At 46.2% G+C, this 19,292-nt stretch overlaps 1 protein-coding gene across 1 annotated transcript in view; it reads left to right on the top strand.

Moving 5' to 3' along the window:
• ALDH1A3 (aldehyde dehydrogenase 1 family member A3) overlaps window positions 1-12,729 on the top strand; it is a 48,859-nt gene extending 36,130 nt beyond the window's left edge. The window contains exons 10-13 of the mRNA XM_065411473.1: window positions 5,495-5,659; window positions 8,180-8,337; window positions 9,621-9,695; window positions 12,657-12,729. Of these exons, the coding sequence (XP_065267545.1) occupies window positions 5,495-5,659; window positions 8,180-8,337; window positions 9,621-9,695; window positions 12,657-12,729 (471 nt within the window). The remainder of the gene's footprint in view (window positions 1-5,494; window positions 5,660-8,179; window positions 8,338-9,620; window positions 9,696-12,656) is intronic.
• The last annotated feature ends 6,563 nt before the right edge of the window (window positions 12,730-19,292 follow it).

Consider the following 19,292-nt stretch of genomic DNA (forward strand, 5'->3'; position numbering starts at 1 on the left):
GGGGAAGATAAATACAGAGAGAGCACGTATTGGATTTATGTTTGTTAATAACTTAGGGTACGTCTATACTTACCCGCTGGTTCGGCGGCAAGCAATCGATCTTCTGGGATCGATTTATCGTGTCTTTCTAGATGCGATAAATCGATCCCGGAAGTGCTCGCCGTCGACGCCGGTAATCCTGCTCCGCGAGAGGAGTAGGCGGAGTCGACGGGGGAGCCTGCCTGCCGCGTGTGGACCCGCGGTAAGTACCTTTAAGTTCGAACTAAGATACTTCGACTTCAGCTACGTTATTCACGTAGCTGAAGTTGTATATCTTAGTTTGAACTGGGGGCTTAGTGTGGACCAGCCCTTACAATACTTAAAAGCCTCAGCTGTTGTGATGGACATGGTCCACCCAGAGGGGAGTCAAATAGGCATCCAAACAATAAGGAGAAGGAGCACAATGTCAGGGCAAGGAAGCTACACAGAATATTTCTCCTCCTCTCGCCCCATGCATGCTATTTTCCCTGCTGCAGAATATCCATGTGACTGACAGGCCACATAGAAAAGGAGTTTGGGGCCCAGCAAACATCTGCACAAAGGGTCTTATTCCCTTTGCATCAAAAGTTAAAACGTGTGGCAATAGCACCAGCCACTCACACTGCATTACTTCTCGGGGCTAGGTCATATCGTGCAGTTGGTGACCAACAGCCAATGGGAGCTGGCCACAATACTACTGTGTGTCGAAAGCCACTCTCCCTGCAGATGCCCAGGGGCTGGGAGGCTGCTTTCCTGTGGATCCCCTGGCTTTACATCCATTTCTGTCTCTCTGATCCATGGGAAGGACATATATGTGTATACGAGCAGCCGAGTTACTGCATTAGCTTCCCCTTCGTAGTGCCTCAGGGGAACATACGTGTAACCCTTCTGCCAGGTGAAGCCAGCAGCGACAAGGGCCAGGTTCAGTATCTAGGGGTTCCTTTTCAACAATAAAACACAAAAGTAGCTCGAGCCCCCACCCAGTGACCTGGGACAATTACACACCACCCCCTGGGCGCCTCTAAGAGGCAATACTTCCCCTGTTGCAAGCACAGAGTCTGAGTGTAGCAAAAACTTTTAATAAGTGGCCGGAGCCCCGGGGGGAGGGCGGCAAGCCCCGGCGGGGGCTCCACTCTCCCCCCGGCGGCCGGGGGGGAGGGCGGCGAGCCCCGGCGGGGGCTCCACTCTCCCCCCGGCGGCCGGGGGGGAGGGCGGCGAGCCCCGGCGGGGGCTCCACTCTCCCCCCGGCGGCCGGGGGGGAGGGCGGCGAGCCCCGGCGGGGGCTCCGCTCTCCCCCCGGCGGCCGGGGGGGAGGGCGGCGAGCCCCGGCGGGGGCTCCGCTCTCCCCCCGGCGGCCGGGGGGGAGGGCGGCGAGCCCCGGCGGGGGCTCCGCTCTCCCCCCGGCGGCCGGGGGGGAGGGCGGCGAGCCCCGGCGGGGGCTCCGCTCTCCCCCCGGCGGCCGGGGGGGAGGGCGGCGAGCCCCGGCGGGGGCTCCGCTCTCCCCCCGGCGGCCGGGGGGGAGGGCGGCGAGCCCCGGCGGGGGCTCGGCTCTCCCCCCGGCTGGGGCTCGGCTCTCCCCCCGGCGGCCAGAGCGCAGGGCCGGGGCTCGCCGCTCTCCCCCCGGCAGCCGGGGGGAGGGCGTGGGGGGGAGGGCGGCCAGAGCGCCGGGGGGAGGGCGGCGAGCCCGGCTGTGGCCCCGCTCTCCCCGGCGGCCCGAGCGCCGCGCCGCCCCCCTCCAGGTGCCGCCCCAAGCACCAGCTTGGTTGCCTGGTGCCTGGAGCCGGCCCTGGTGTCCATGCAAACAAGATCCGCTTCTGAAGTCTTTTTCCACAGCTCACCACTAGATGTCAGGGGAGAGCTCATCCAGACTCTACTTACATATGGAATGAAGTTATTACATAAAAAGCAGTTGTGGCTCATCAGATATTTCGTAACCATCTTAGTTTGTCAGGCGACCCAGCTCTGGGACAAACTTTGGGATTGTGGGTCTTTGGTGGACAGAACAGGACACTGCCTGTCTTCAGGCTAAAGTTGATTTTAGTGGACAGACTTTCTAGTCCCAGTTCAGCTGCAGGTGCTTCTTGACAGATACCGTGGGGTTGTCACATGGTGAGTTAGCACGTGGCAAGCCAGGGCATGAAACTACAGCGCATTAGCTTGCCACGTGCTAAGTGGCTGTGTTGACCCTGCTACAGCACACTAAAAAAGTTCTGTAGTGCACTTGGAAATGGAAGTGTGTCCAAGTGCACTTTGGAAAATTTTTAGTCTGTGGCAGCTGGGTCCTCACAGCCAGCTAGTGTGCAGCAAGCTAGCGTGCTGTAGATTCACACCCTGGCTTGCTATGCATTAACTTGCCATGTAGACAAGCCCTACGTGTAGCAATTTAAAATGAAGGCAGAGGATGAAATGCTGGGAAATCCTCTGCCGTTTCATGGACTTAGGGTTTGTGCTCTATGAAACGCAACTGTAGAAAGCTAAGCAAAGAGCTGTGCTGAGATGGGCGGGGTATGGGGACTGAAAGAGGACAGCGAAAGCTCTGCTCGGGGTTACAGTGCTGCTCAGCTCATCGATATTTCACATTTGAATGTGATTTCTCTACAAAGCCCAGTGAGTTCGCTGGCTGGCTGCAGATCTGAACTATGCTGCAGCATCCATGGCATCCATCAAGGGTTGTCTGAGCCAAGTGCTGATTTCACATGCAGACCCAGGGAATTCTGGGGCTTGAGGTTTGAGTGACTGTAGGGAATAATACAGTAAGTCAGCGCAAACTGCAAACTTGCTACCTAATCCATCAATAAATGGTGCCTGGCAGACAATATTTGGTTGTGTTAAAACCCTAATAGACTAGGACAGATTATCACTGTCTTCCCATTCTGAGATGATATTGGTGGATTGGGTATCTAGTCTACTTGCACAATTACCTGCTACAGCCGGTGGAGGAAGAAAACAGTAGTGTGTTCTGCCATGCATTGGTTAGGGGTATTTTACCTTAAATCTTTAGCAGGGATTGAAATGGTCCAGAGACAGCTAAAGGCCTGGATGGGGCATGTATGTGAGGCGAAACCACAAATAAGAAATACGTTTTGCTTGGGAAGAAAATGTTGGAGGGACCTTCAGGGGGCCCTACAAAATTCTGAGTGGCATCTTCAACTCCAGTTCGTCTGTGGTGTGCATTTGTGGGTTGAATACCTTTCCTTGTAATAAATGAGCAAGACAACACCCATAAAACAAATGAAAGGGAATATTACTTTATGCAACCTAGAGTCACCCTAAGGAATTCACTGGGCAGAAGCCGCTGAGTCAGACATTGGTGCTGGATTTTAAGAGGCTGGATAATTTCAATAACATGTGTAGTTGAGCAAAACAAGATAAGAGTAATCAAATCTCACACATCGGGTCATAAACATCTGCTAATAAAAAAAAATATTGAAATACTGCAGGCGCCAGGAAGGCAAAGCTTCTCCATGTAGACCTTTGCCCAACTGATCAGGTGTGCTATGAGGAGGTGGTTTTTTTTTTTTTAATTTCCCCCCCTCCCCCCCCCAGGTTCTTCTACCATGGTCATTGGGGGAGGGGTATACAATATGTATGTGTATATATAAATTGCTTTCCTCTGAATCAGCTATTGACCACTGCTTTCTGATTTAGATGGATCAATAGCAGGATTTGTCTTACCAGATCAGGCCTCTTTATTATTTACAGTTTTTTTAATTTTGGTTTTACCCTCTATTAAATAGCTCTTGTTTGATCAGAAACATAATATATCAGAATATTTCACAATCTTTAATTTATTTCTCCTCACAATGCCCCTGGGAGGTAGGGCAGTATTAATATTGCCATTGTACAGATGGGGAAAACTGAGGCATAGAGACTAAGTGACTTGCCCAAGGTCACATGGGGAGGTCTGTGGAAGACCAGGAAACTGAACCTGAGTCTCCCAGGTCTACGTTACTGCCCTAACCACTGGACCATCCTTCCTCTCCTTGATAAAATAGTGGTCAGAGTTAAGAGTCTTGCAAGCTCTAGTTGAAATAACAAGGGTAGGACTGTTGGTGCTTTTATTTCGCTTTTGGAAACAGGTTGTTATTTTTGCTTTTCCTCAGTGTGTTTCTTCATCTAACAGGCGTTTGCTTTATAAGAAGTTACAGTTGTATAAATATTCTTGTTTTTTACGATGTAAAGTGGTTGGTTGACCTAGATTGGTCTTGGCCAGAGACAGGACAGCATGGAAAGCACTCTGATACTTTCAAGTTATTCACATGTGGCAACCGGGCAAATAAACAATATGCAAACCACCTGCCAACTCTTGTAAGTGGCATGCTGCATCATCTGTGATAGCAGCCATTTCCCCAGGCAGTACTGTGCATTCTTGAAAGATTGTTTTCCATCCCCTACTTTACCCTACCCTATGTGTTATATGTGAGTGCAACATGTATACTTTGTATTTGCTTTGTGTTTACGTTGCAGAGGCAAATTTTGCATGCACTCAGCAACATACATTCTATTGTGTTCTTCCTTGTGTACCTGGCTTCCCAAATATCTCATTATTCCCCAGAGCTCTGATGTTTTGTTTTTGGGTAAATTCAGATTGGAAGCATGAGGTCAGAATTAATTATGGCGAACTGTTGCCGGTGGATAATCTAGCGGGGGTTATATAACTGCGTCTGCTTTGGGCTGGGTCTTGCAAACCCTGACTTGTGCACGCATCTACTGAAGTCAAAACAGGACCCTTCTTTGACTAGAGCCCAAATTACTAATGAAAGTTTGTAGCGAGTGGGAAAGATTGACAGTGCAATACTGGATCATTTTGATGTGCCCTTGCTATTAAAACGATTTTCAAAAGCAATAGGCTGTATTACTGCCCAGCCGAGGGCTGTGGTATGCTTAGATCTTCACTGGTTTAACAAGGTTGGGGATTAACTGTGTCCTAGGACTGTCTGGTCCTGCCAGTGTGGAAAGAGGATGACCGAGGACCAGAAATTGTTGCGACACTGTTTATGGATCTGTCTGCATTAGTACCATGGAGGGGGGTGATTGCAGGTCACGTAGACGCACCCAAGTAGTTTTTAAGTGAGGTGAAACTTGGGGGTATGCAAGACAAATCAGACTCCTGAAAGGGGTACAGTAGTCGGGGAATGGTCAAGAGCCATTGGTGTAGACATACCCTTAGTCTCCAAAAGGCTTGTCTACGTTGGAGTGTTAATTCACATTAAGGGAGGGAGTGAATTTTAAGTGCAATAGGTATTCTGGAATAAGTCCAGGTATAGACAAGCTCTATTAATCGTGCTTAGATATGGTCATTTTCGTAATGTAGCTGAATCCTAAGTGAAATGCAAACCTCAATAGTACTATCTAACCATGTGCTGAAGTAGTTTAACCGTTGTCCGATAACATAGCTGCAATTGAACCAAGTCTTTGGAATTACAGTGACAACAATAGAGCTGCTGTTCCATGACATGCCTTTTGTATCTGACAGATTGACCAAAAACAGTTCGATAAAATTTTGGAGCTGATAGAAAGCGGGAAGAAAGAAGGTGCCAAGCTGGAGTGTGGGGGTTTAGCCATCGGAGACAGAGGTCTGTTCATAAAACCCACCGTGTTTTCAGAGGTTACTGACAACATGCGAATTGCCAAAGAAGAGGTACGGTACTCCATCGGCGGTTTAGATTTCAGGTCACGTGTAGCAGCCACAGTACAATATTTTAACGGTGCTTTTCCTTCGTTATTTTCAGTCCCACCAATTTGAAAATTTTTCTGCCATGATCTTAGTAGATGTCAAGCAAAATAAACGACTGAAAACTGCAGACTTTATTAAGTTGACAGAGCATCCCAAAAAGCTGCATGGTGCAGAAATGAATTTCTGACACATCAGTAATAAGGGAATTTCCGAGGTTTATTTAAAAACTAATCTGACCAATAACCAGAAGTGGAAGTTTAATAGGAGGAGAAAGGGGAGAGGATACTGTCAAAGTTGTTAGAGCCAGAGTGTGATCGCGTGTTTTTTTCTTTTATCTGTTTGCATAGTACATATAATTCCTGGGGGTTCCCCCTGAAAAAACCAAATGTTTTGTTGCCCTTCTTTTTCAAACTAAGTGCCAGCAGCACACAGTGCTCATGAGCACGCTACAGTAACACATCTATGTATGAACTTCAGTTGTAAGCGTTCAGGCCCCCATTCAGGAAAGCGCCTCTAATCAGGAAAGCTTCTTACGCCCCCATTAAAGTCAATGGCACTTAAGCACCTGTTTACATTTAAGCATATGCTTCAATGTGGTGCTGAATTAGGGTTTCATGTAGTTGCTATAAACGTTGTTACTGAAAACAAAACCATTTTTAATGGAAGGGCATTGACAGTATTTTTCTGACTTGCAAATTCAGTAAATTGCAATAATTCAGGCATATATTTACTAGTTACAGAAATTCCTCACCTGCCTGCTCCCTCTCCATGATCAGAAAATTCTTGGACCATCTAAATCCACAGTTGCATATTATACCTAGTTGGCTAGGTAGGGTACCATGTGCTGTTTTGTGCCCCCTACTGGATGGAATCAGAACTGCTCAACTGTGCATGCCAGGGTTTATGTGCCCAAAGTTAGGAGAGGTTCCCCTTTGGCTCCAGGGATCTGCCCCCTGTGCTTTTGGGCATGATGATCTAAGTTCTAACCCCACTGTTGCTATAAAGCCCTGAGTAGTTGTTGTGCCTCCCAGTGAAACCCTGATGTTGGAACTCATGGACAAGTTAGAATATTCCAATAACCTACAAAGAGAAACTTGGTGAGCCCAATAATTGCAGATGTAAACACTATTCTTCTCTTGCTGATATCCTTGTCTGTGCTGGCTCAGTCATCCTAGTGTCAAAATACTGGGAAAACCAGACTTGTAAGTCAGACACTCTCTGGTTTTCAGTATTTAATAGCAAGCAAGCTGAAACAAGCGGCCTGTGATTAGACCCTGAGGTTTCCCTTTGAAACAATATTAACAAATGTATTTCCACTGGGGAATAGAATGGGAATAAAGTGGCTGTCAAGGTCCTATTATATGCCAAGGTGTCTGATAGTTTAGCCTAGACCTTTTTATGGGGTCACTTATTGTATACTCCTGGGAAAGAAAGTATCATCTTGATGTGTCAGATCTGCCATGCAGTCTCTGAGGAACCTGGAAAAATCTCAGTCAGCCTGGGCATGAGTGTTCTAAAAATAGAGAAGAATAAGAGCTGAACAGACAATCCCATGACAAACCTCTTTCAAATGAATTACCTCCAGATCCCAAACTCATGATTCATGGGACTTCTCCAGTTTCGTGTCCTGTTACTGTCTGCTAGCAAGAGTCCATTAAGAACACGGACCTTAAAAAGGCAGGAATTTGCTGCAACTTGTTTGGAGTCCACCTTTTTGTGAAACAATTGATTAAGCTCTTGCAGGGGATGTCCCTGTGGAAAGCTACGTGTAGGAGCATGTCTCCATTTCATCAGTGGAGTATCAGCTTGCATAGCATATGTTCATCAGCACATAGAAGTGTCCTGGCATTGCTTCTGTATTGCACTGTGTAAGAAACTTCAGCCCACTTGTGCTCAGAAAAATAGGCTTGTACTATTCTGTGGCTGCAGATTGCCCTTATCAATACATGAGCCAGGTTATGCACCTGCAGAGCTAGTGTATGCAGAAGTGGTGGGCAGCCACTTGTGTGTGTTGATGCATGCAGCTGATTTTGCAAAGGTGTAGACAACCTGGGTGAAAATGTATGTAAATGTTGTACATTTCAACTACAGCAAGTGCCTGTTGCGCCCATAGAGAGTTAGAGTTCTGAGTGGAGAAAGAATGAACCATTTTATAAACGTATCCAGAACTAACTCTTGCCCATTTTAACTAAATAACTTTTGCTCATGTAGATTACAAGATGCCATATTGCAAAGGAAAATCTTTAATCTTCGGAGCTTTGCATGGGTCTACTACTGTAGCACCTCACTTCACACTGGGCCTGAACCAGATTCCATTGGCAATCAGTGGGGAGTTTTGTCATTGGCTTCTGCAAGAGCAGGTCCATCGTCCAGATTGAAAACATTAAAACACCAAAACTGAAGATGTCCATATAACATTTCTAAGTTTAATTTTCAGAACACTCACTGTTCTTTGCAGAGTAATGCCTGTTTAATTGCTTACAGATTTTTGGACCAGTGCAGTCAATAATGAAGTTCAAAAGTATAGAAGAGGTCATAAAAAGAGCGAACAACACTGAATATGGACTCACAGCAGCCGTATTCACAAAGAATCTGGACAGAGCTCTGACGTTAGCTTCTGCGCTGGAGTCTGGAACAGTCTGGTAAATGTTTCTGCCTATGGGGTGCGATACACAGAGGTAGTTTACGTGTCTGAGCCCTGGTGACCAGTAGCACTGACCCTGAACTCCCTTCCTCTTGAAATTTTGTCCTAAGAAGCAATAGCCGTTGCTGAAAATGAGAGAGTGAGAGTGAAATGTATTTTAGAGAAACCGAACTGTTTTAGTTCCCACACGTTTTAAATGTAATCTCTTATGGAAAATCCCAACAGCATATGCTGCCTTATCGAATAACATGGTTATGCCTGCTGAGAAACTTTTATTTAAAAAAAAAAAACTACTACTATTGGGATGCTGTTTATTGTATAAGGTCTCAGACTATGTAACAAATTGGACTGGACAGTAGATGGCACCATGTCACTGTTTAAAGAGGCAAGTCAGTATTTTGTGTACAAAGCTCCTTATTTAATATTAGGACAGTTTAAAGCACAGGGCTGAAATCCTGGCCCCACTGTAGTCGATGGCAGTTTCGCTCTGGTGCCTGATAGTATGTTGTTGGTTTTTTTAAAATCTTTTCTATTTAGAAACAATGCTTTGTATTTATCCAAGATTTTCAGCCTCTGTAAGGATATTTTCAAGAAAATATCCTGTCTTTGGTTCTGAAGACAGGATCCACCACACTTCTTCATGTGACGCTACAGTCCTATCTGTTGCAACAGGCCAAATCCTGCTCACATTGCTCAGGTGCTGTAGTCAAGGGAACAGGATTTGAATCCTCGTAATCACATCACAGCTAGTGTCTTATAGGAGTAGGCCCTCGGAGGAGCTAGTGTACCATACGCTTACCAGTGGGTTACACTAGCAATTTCTACTCGCACCACAACACAAATGTGTCAATACAATTGTATTCCTACACCCACCACTTGTACTTTGGACAGTAGCAAAGCAGTTGCAGCTGAGGCGGGCATGTCTAGACAAGGAAATAGGTTATATTTTTTAAGTGTGTTTTTAAATGAGACTTTGAAACTAGCATAGACACAGTTTAAGACATTTACCTATGTGTTAGCTGGTCCTGGCTGGAAAATGAGGAAAAAAGGACCAATCTTTGTGGAGAATGATGGTTTCTCAAATATTCTATGTTTCCTGCTATGATAAAAATCAAACCCTGTGGCTGAAATGACCAAAATGTAGTGACTAAAACACCTAGTGAAGTAAATAAAGGGAAGAGAGACACATTTGTCAGGGAACTCATGAATATTAATAAAGATGAATCTATTTCCCCCACCTTCCAACTGTTTAATTTGATAAAAAATTATGTTTGACCATAGGATCAACTGCTACAATGCCCTTTATGCACAAGCTCCTTTTGGTGGCTTTAAGATGTCAGGAAATGGCAGAGAACTGTAAGTTTGTTTTGTTTTGGGGTTGTTGTTTTTTTTTTTTTAATTCAGTTTTGTTTTCTCTCTTTAATGTAGAACAGTGTTTCCCAAACTTGGGACGCCGCTTCTGTAGGGAAAGCCCCAGGCGGCCGGGCCAGTTTGTTTACCTGCTGCGTCCGCAGGTCCAGCCAATCGCGGCTCCCACTGGCCGCGGTTTGCTGCTCCAGGCCAATGGGAGCTGCTGGAAGCGGCGGCCAGTACGTCCCTCGGCCCACGCCGCTTCCAGCAGCTCCCATTGGCCTGGAGCAGTGAACCGCGGCCAGTGGGAGCCGCGATTGGCCGAACCTGCGGACGCGGCAGGTAAACAAACCGGCCTGGTCTGCCAGGGGCTTTCCCTACACAAGCGGCGTCCCAAGTTTGGGAAACACTGATGTAGAAAATTGAATGCGATATTGTAAGTGTGATGACTTAGTAAGGATTTCACCAAGCTTGCCTTAAACTGTTGGGGCTGGATTTTGTTGCCCTTACACCTCTATGTAGTCATTTATACCAGTGCAATGTATCATAGAGTTTGAGACCAGAAGGGATCACCAAATCAGTCTGACCACCTGTATATCATAGGCCACCAACCCCTGCACATTAAACCCAGCAACTGAAAAAAATGAGACCCAAGTATTACAGCCCACAGGAGACTAGACTGTTTTTTTCATAGATTCATAGATTCTAGGACTGGAAGGGACCTCGAGAGGTCATCGAGTCCAGTCCCCTGCCCGCATGGCAGGACCAAATACTGTCTAGTATAAATACTGTTATGTGCCCGAGGCCCCTGCAATGGCAGGGAAATGATCGAGTGAGGGTAAGAGGGTGTAAAAACTTCTATTGTGATTTGTTTGTGTGAATAGTGCCCTTCGAATCCCCCTCGCCCAGCCTGCAAGTCATCCACAGCACTCAGTGCTCTCCGTCCTAAAACCGCTTTTCAAAACTCAGTTAAATAGCTCCTACTCTTGCTTTAACGCTGAAGGATATTTCCTTGCCAGGTAAACATCAGACCAAGACTGTCATGTAATTAATTCCCCTTGCTTCACCTGCTGATGGAGGTTAGGGCTTAAGAAGGTGTTTGGGGGTGGGGATGGGTTCCTGTGGCTCTGCAGAGAGCCTGCCAGAGAAAAATGAATTCTGCCTTACCCCATTCCAAGGCTTTTCAGTTACTGAAGGGCTGCTAGCTTTTTCTCAGGACCTCTGGAAATCAGGTCTGTCTCAGGTTAGTCACCCCAACATTCTAACACCCAACTTAGCATCCACTCTTGAAAATTTTGGCCCAAGGTCCCATGCGAGTCATCAGTCCTGGGAACAGAACTCATATTTCCAGAGGCAGATTCATCGCTGCATAGGAAAAGCAGCTTGCAATTACTCTGTTCAGGGGCTTCCTAAGGCCGGCTTTGTCCTAATCACAGAGCTCCTCCCTAGGTGTTAACTCACAATCTATTATTAACCATTTCTCTTGGCTTTCTTTTGGAAGAGAAATGCGTTCAGATGGTTGATTTGCTAAACAGGCTGGAGAGCAAGGATGATGAATGATCCTTCCAAAGGATATAAAGACCATGAGAAAATGTATGGCTTTCCTTTGCCTGAGGGCCTGCCTAATTAGATAATCTCATCCAGGCTTTCTTCCTTGGGCAATGAAGGGAAAAGGGGCATATCCCCCCCTGACCTGGATGTAATATAATGAATGCACCTATCATCCAATTAGAGTTGTTTTTACACTAACATTATTTCTTAGGACACGCACTACAACTCCCCCCCCCCCCCCCCATATATTTATATAATATGTACAGGACATGCTCCCACACAGGAGCTTATTTTATTCTAAGGAAGAAGAAAGCAAGGCTAATTTTAGTTACTGTCTACAAGGTAGTAATAGTGTGCATGCAGTGCCTTTCCTTCTGCAGACTCCCAAAATGCTTCATGAATTCCACCAAGCTGGGAATTGGGACATTCCTCATGTCCATATTAGCCATTCAACCATTGCTAGACTTGTATCAAAGCTAGCACGCGCTCTCTCTCTCTCTCACATATCTCATCTATAAAGTGCATTATGAGTAGGGCCCTACCAAATTCACGGCCATGAAAAACACATCATGGACCGTGAAATGTGGTCTTTTTTGTATGCTTTTACCCTATGCTATGGAGGAGACTAGCATTTCTCAAATTGAGGGTCCTGACCCAAAATGAGTTTGTTGAGGGGTTGCGAGGTTATTTGGGGAGGGGAGGGCGGGCGCAGTATTACTACCCTTACTTCTGTGCTGCCTTCCCAGCTGGGAGGCTGGAGAGCAGTGGCTGGTGGCCGGGCGCTTAGCTCTGAAGGCAGCACCCCGCCAGCAGCAGCACAGAAGGAAGGGTGGCAATACCATACTATACCACCCTTCTGTGCTGCTGCTGGCAGCGGCGCTGCCTTCAGAGCTGGGCTCCCGACCAGCCACCCCCACTCACCAGTTGCCTAGCTCTGAAGGCAGCGCCGCCACCAGCAGCAGCGCAGAAGTAAGGCTAGCAGTACCGCAATCCCCCCCACACAACAACCTTGCAAACCCCCCCCCCACACACACACACTCCTTTTTGGGTCAGGACCCCTACAATTACAACACTGTGCAATTTCAAATTTAAATAGCTGAAATCATGAAATTTATGATTTTTAAAATCCTATGATCGTGAAACGTACCAAAATGGACAGTGAATTTGGTAGGGGCCCTAATTATGAGACATGATGGGTCAGCTCTCCAGCTGGTATAAGTCAGCAGAGCGCCATTGGCTTTGATGGACCTACGTTGATTTAAAGCAACAGATGATCTGGGCCTGCATAGTTTATATAAAATGCAGCGATATTATTAAATAAGACGTGCTGGGTGAAAGCAGCTATCATACATGAAAATGTAGTATGATTAAAATGGCAAATGCAAGCACTGAAACTGCTTGATTTTTTTCTTTCAGTGGTGAATACGCTCTGGCAGAATATACTGAGGTGAAAACAGTCACTATTAAAATATCCCAGAAGAATCACTGAGAGAGCTGGAGGCCTAAAAACTCTGACACTCTGAATGTGACACGCAGACATGGGGGACAAGTTCAAAACATGGGGAAAGGGGTGGGAGGAAGAAAACAGCACTTCTTCTTTTTTCAAAGAGAACTTTTTTACTTTATAGAAACTTTGAATCTACTGGACTTTGAATGCTCGTCGATTAGCTTTTGGAGAGAGAATTTAATTGACCTATCCGCTGTTCATTCTGTGCCCTCACATGCTGTATGCTGCCTTCGGTGGACTAGTCCTTGGCTTTACATCAGTCTCTTACCAGTGACCAAACTTCTGGTCACACAGTGCTTTACAGAAAGTTTGTTTTTATCATACTGGGGCTTTGAAGGCAAAATTACCCCCAATGCCATATTAGAGAGACCCAAGGCATCACTAGCATGGAATGTTGAAAGACCTGTGGACTTTAGCTGGTATAAACCAACATAGCTCCGTTGACTTCAGTGGCATTGCTGCTGATATAAGCCAGTATAACAGCATTGAAATCACAGGAGTTATATTGGGGTGAAGAGGAGAATTGAGCCCTATGAGGGGGGGAGTTTATTTATGTTTTTGTGGAAGGTTATGTAAAGCACTTTTATCTGATAGAGTTGTCTTGGTCTCTCTAATACACACACATCCTCCATAATGGTGATAGCGTAGCCCCATTGACGTCAATAGGGGTTTTGCCATCGACTTCAGTGGGACCAGTTTCATCCTACATATTTAGACTTGAGGAGGAGGGGAACTTTTGTACCCCTTGTATTGTGATGCATGTACTCTACGCGTACTGAAAACAAGTCATTGACTCACTAACCTGTCTGGCTTCAGAAGAGTTCATACGATGTATGATAAATCTTCACTAAGGCACTTTTCACAAGAGGATTTTGCACTGCATCTACAGTAATGACGCCAGCGCTCCTGCCAGCCTTGTAGCAGGGCACGCACACTGCAGAAAACATCCATGGGCTAGAAACCCAAATGGAAATCTTCCAAAAGAAACAGAAGGCTGGAGAGACAGCAAAACATGCGTCTCGCTTCTCTGCCATCGTTTTTATCCCAACATGTGAATCTCATTTTGTTCAGCTGGAGCTGTTCTTTATGTTGAGCAGGATTAGTAAACTCCCCTAAACCTCTGTTTTCCCCCGCCCCCCAGATGAATGTAATTTAACATAGATTTCTGAAAATACGCTGTGAAAAAGAAATTGCTCCCGGCCAGGACTGTTATGCAAAGTTTCAACTGTCTCCATTTCATGGGCTAAATCACCTAGGGTCTATGTTGCAGGAAGCCATTGTGCAACCTGTAGGTGGGCCCCTGTCAGTTTGCAGTGGTCTAAAATTCCTGCCACGCTGGCAGTCGGGCCCCAAATTGGGCAGCACTAGCTGGGGAGGGCGATTTGTGGTGAGGGTGGTTGGAAGATGCTCTGATTCCACAGCCAGTTCCAGCAAGGCTCTGTCTAGAATCCTCAACCAAGATCAAAGCTGAGGGAAGGCAGGTAATGGGCAAATACCCCACTCAGGCATCATGGGAGGAAATTGGCCTGAGGTGCATAACTCCTTTGTGTCGTACCTAGGACTCCTAAGGCAGCGAATGCCTGTTGACTTCACTGGAGTGCTCATAAGGGCCCTTTATTGTCAAAGGAAGTTATGCAGGTGTCTAAAGCAGCAGTAGATGACAAACCCCAGAAATTAGGGTTTAAAGTGGAAATGCACTGTGGGGCAAACCGCAAAGCTAGAGCATAACCCAATAACTTTCTTCCACCAGAGATGCTCCTCCTGGATAAGTAAGAATTATTACCATGCTGATAGATGAGGAGGTATGAAAGAAGTTTCCCTTGTTAGTCACTGAATCTTGAAAGAAATGAGGCTTTTGTGCCCCTTAATCTCTGATCACTCATAAATAACATACCACTGACAGCTGTACACAACTGGCCGGAGGAGAGGGGTGGGGGTCTGCTCTCCCATGGATGTAAGCGGTGGGACTTCCACAGATGCATCTCCCCACCTAAATGCAGAAGAGATCCCATGAAAGTCCAAATGGGAAAACTGTAAATATATTTCTATTTTTGTAGTACATTTAGCGAGATTTCAACTGTCTTATCAGACAAGCAGCTTACTATTGCCGACTTACGTTTTCTAGAGCTACAAGCAAATGATCTGGAGGCAAGGTAAATAGTAAAATGAAGCTGGAATAACAATAATAACTAATATAGCTGTCTGTATTTTTTGTTTGAGAAACATCTTGGGGGAATGAAAACATGACAACATCTGAAATGTACAATCTTTTTTAGCATTTGGTTTTTATATATAATATTTTCACTTCTTTTTTCCCCTCAAGTTAAACGAATGACTTAGTAATGTATTCTCTTACTGTATAAATCAGGGTTTGACTTTACACACTGAATTTTCTAAATTATATATCAAGTAACATTAGCCACTAACATAAAATGACCCGTTAGAGGATTTATATTCTTTCATTGCACAGTAATACTTTTCATATGAAATACTACTTAATTTTTTTAAAATATATTTATAAATTAGAGTACAGTTAATCTAATGTATTTTTATAGCTGAAGGTACATAGAAATACTATATGTGTTTAAACCTCATGTACATATTTAGAATATGGGTATCTTTTTGTAATATTAGCTTTTCAATTCTTAATAAAAATGTTTAACTTTTTGTGGTACGGTTTGTATAAATGTTACAGGTGCGATCTTGTCCACTAAAGAGTGTGTGGGGTGGGGGGAGGAGGGGGAAATCCTGCTGACTTTACTCAAACGAGTAAACAAACTTTGACAGAACAAACTTTGAAAATCTACAGCCAGATTGCGATACCTATACTCACACTGAATAGTACCTGACATCTTGGGTTGTGTCATTGAACTCAGTGAGAATATTCAGAATAAAGATCTCCTTGGTGTAAAAATATCATGCTCTAGCACCAATGAATAACTTTAAAAAAAAAAAAAAAAAAAAAAAAGTAAAAAAAAGTAAGGTAATTTAATACTATTACATATTAAAACTCGGTGCTTTTAAAAAGAAAATTACAGTGTGGTTTAATTACACCTCCTATGGATTACTTTGAAATCTGCTCTGAATAAATAAATTCTCTTTATTTGAGTAAAACCTAAATAATCTGGGGACTTTCCATCCAGCAGAAGTGTCTATTAATCCAAACACCTGTCTGTCTGATCACAGTCATTCTGTCCTTAGAACCCCTTTACGTGGGTAGGATCTGTAACCTATAAGGCCTTTATCAGAAGAGGTCTTGGGGCTTGTCTACACTGGCACTTTACAGCGCTGCAACTTTGTCGCTCGGGGGTGTGAAAAAACACACCCCTGAGTGCAGCCAAGTGCCAGTGTAGACCGTGCACCAGCGCAGGGAGCTACGCCTATCGTGGAGGTGGGTGTTTGCGAGCACTGGAAGCTCGTGACTACACAAGCCATGTAAAATCGCTGCCAGTGTAGACTAGCCCTAAGTAATTTGCCACACCTAGGCACAACAGAGCAGCCAAAGATGCAATGGAAGCATTAAATTAGAATGTCCCTGCTTTTGTTGGTTTAAGTCGACCCTTGTACTGTTTGTTTGTTTTGTTTTTTTTTTCATATGGGCAGACTGGTTTCCCTACCTTTCAGGGCGGTTGCAGGCTGATTCATTCATGTCTGTAGTGGCTCTTTGGTGACAGATGCCATAGAAAAGTGAAAAAGACTCACTTTTCTGTAACAGATAAATTGCAGTGGCTTACAAGTCACTGCGGTGGCAGATGACCGCGTTGTTAGGCAAGTTAAAGGGAAACTGTATTGGGGAGGGAGGAGGGGGGCAGATGAATGCAGCCAAAAAGTCTGCAATGTTATCTTCTGCTTTTTTTATATCCACGCAGGGTGTTTTTTTGCTTCATCCCAGTCTCCCTCCTGCAGTTTTTTTATTTGTGCAAAACCTACTTTCTCTACTGGAAGGTTTACTGGATTAAGGTCTACTGCAAGAGTGGGCCTCACTACATCCTCATTGTTGCTTTACCTTTTCTTAAAGGGGCAACGTCAAGCAGTTTCGGCTAAACTTGTAGGGCAGGACGTGTTTGGAACAGGGAAGCAGGGAGAATGGGTCGGAAGGGCTTTGTTTCATCCGGCACCTACTAGCTACACGATGAGAGGGACAAATAAAGGCCCCAGCTCCCAAGCAGGGACTAGGGATAGCACTGTGGTAGCAATGGTAGAGGGAGCTGGTTCTGTGATTTGGCTTTTCACCTGAGACTTGATCCTGGACACTGGGACTCTTGCATGTGGATCTTGGGTAGTAGGCTAGGTACTCTGGCTGTTTAAGCTCCAGCTACCCAAAGCACTTACGCAAGTCCTAAGTGTCTGGCCACATTTCCAAGCCCTGTGTTTGGTGATGCCAGGGTGTGAATGAGTGGACAGGACTAGAAAGAAGTTGTGGAAGGAAGCACAAAGGAGAGAGGAAAAAGTAGAGAACACCATGTAGGGAATGAAGAGAGCTGGTCCAGAAACAAGCCAAAATGATAGTGGGGGGGGGGGGAGGGGGGGAAAGAGAAAAGCGAGAGGAAATGAGCACTGAACACAACTCTAGAAAACGTAGGCTCATCTGCTGTGGGAACGTGATAGTGGCGTGAAGCCAGAAAGGGAAAGACCCAACTGTTACAAAATCAAGAGAGATGCCAGCTGCATTCTAAAAAGAGGTGTTAATATGCAGTACGTTTATTGACAATACGTTACAAGGAAGTATAGTCCCCAGTAAACAGCACAGGGCTGCTATATTCCTTTGAATTGCAGGAGATGTGGCTTTCGGGGTATATTCCTGTGAATGTAGCTGTAAATGCATTTTCGCCCTGCTTTATAGGCTTAGCCTACAAGTTAAGCAGATATGAGGTAAATATTTCAAGTGGCAGGTGAACACTCAGAGCTTTGGGAGACTTTGCCTTCAAACTATGATTTTGATATCTGTCCCGCTCTGGAATATTCACGTCCAGGCCTTTGGCCAATTACAGAATGATGTGAGTTTGGATCCAGGGTTTTGGGCCTGTCTCTCATGTTGATATGATAGAGACAAGGTGGGTTAGGTAATATCTTTTATTGGACCTACTTCTAGTGGTAAGGGAGACAAGCTGTCAAGCTAAATGTTGATGTGATGCCATTTAATGGACCCTATTAACTTCCTGAGGCAGTCTAACATTCTGCGAGCCTGCTCATTGCTTTAATTCACATAAGATGTTTTATTTGTAAAGCCGCATTTTAACGTCTGGTGAAATGTACCGTGCTGCTGTCCTCAGGAATTGCAAAGTTCACCTGAATGGCTGGGAGTGAGCATCCTGCTTTCCAAAGAGGCTAGAGGCTTCCTAGGTGCCTAGCAAAATAGTGGATTATATCCCAAGCAGAAGAGAGTTTACATTGTGCCTAATGACCTTAAATCTGTTCTACTCCATGACTCATTTGGTCATGTAGATGTTAAGTAGCTTGGCAATTTCTATTACGGTCCCATCCTGCAAAGCCTTATTTAATTAAGTCAGGACTCTGCGTGAGTAAAGCAAGATGGCTCTGGCCCATTTTCTGGCTATTTTAGATGTAGGTGTCTGGGCTATCTAGTCCTCCCAGATCCAACAGCTTTCGAGCTAGATTCCTCCCTCTAACATGAGACATGTTCTGCTGTCCCTCACCAGAGGAGAGCAATTGTGGCTGGCAACAAGAAAGCTGATTATCCATAAAAATACAGTATATTGCTTTTATCACTAAAGTGCTTTTCTGAAAGGCTAGAAGCAGTTCGTATTAGTGGTTTGAACTGGGGCGGGCAAACTTTTTGGCCTGAGGGCCACATCGGGTTTCTGAAATTGTATGGAGGGCCGGTTAGGGAAGGCTGTGCCTCCCCAAACAGTCAGGCGTGGCCCGGCCCGGCCCCCTATCCGATCCCTCCTGCTTCTTCCCCTGGCGCCGCCCCCCCCACCCCCGGGACTCCTGCCCCATCCAACCCCACCTGTTCCCTGACGGCCCCCCAAGGATCCCCTGCCCCTGACTGCCCCCTGCCCCATCCAACCCCCCCTCCTTCCTGACTGCCCCCCCAGGACCTCTGCCCCCATTCAACCCCCCTGTTCCCATCCCTCTGACTGCCCAGACCCCTATCCAAACCCCCGCCCCCTGACCACCACCCTGAACTCCCCTGCCCTCTGTCCAACCCTCCCTGCCCCCTTACCGTGCTGCCTGGAGCACCGGTGGCTGGCGGCGCTACAGCCAAGCCACCCAGAGCACCAGGACAGGCAGCTGCGCCCCCCAGCTGGAGCCAGCCACGCCACTGCACAGCACAGAGCACTGGGTCAGGCCGCGGCTCTGCAGGTGCGCTGCCCGGCAAGACCGCGCAGCCCCGCCGTCCAGAGCATTGCGCCGGCGGCACAGTGAGCTGAGGCTGCGGGGGAGGGGGAACAGCAGGAGAGGGGCTGGGGGCTAGCCTCCTGGGCCAGGAGCTCAGGGGCCGGGCAGGAGGGTCCTGTGGGCCACGGCCCACGGGCTGGATGTGGCCTGCGGCTCGTAGTTTGCCCACCTATGGGTTAGAA

This window comes from Emys orbicularis, chromosome 10 (genome assembly GCF_028017835.1).
Source record: "Emys orbicularis isolate rEmyOrb1 chromosome 10, rEmyOrb1.hap1, whole genome shotgun sequence".
Classification (NCBI taxonomy): domain Eukaryota; kingdom Metazoa; phylum Chordata; order Testudines; family Emydidae; genus Emys; species Emys orbicularis.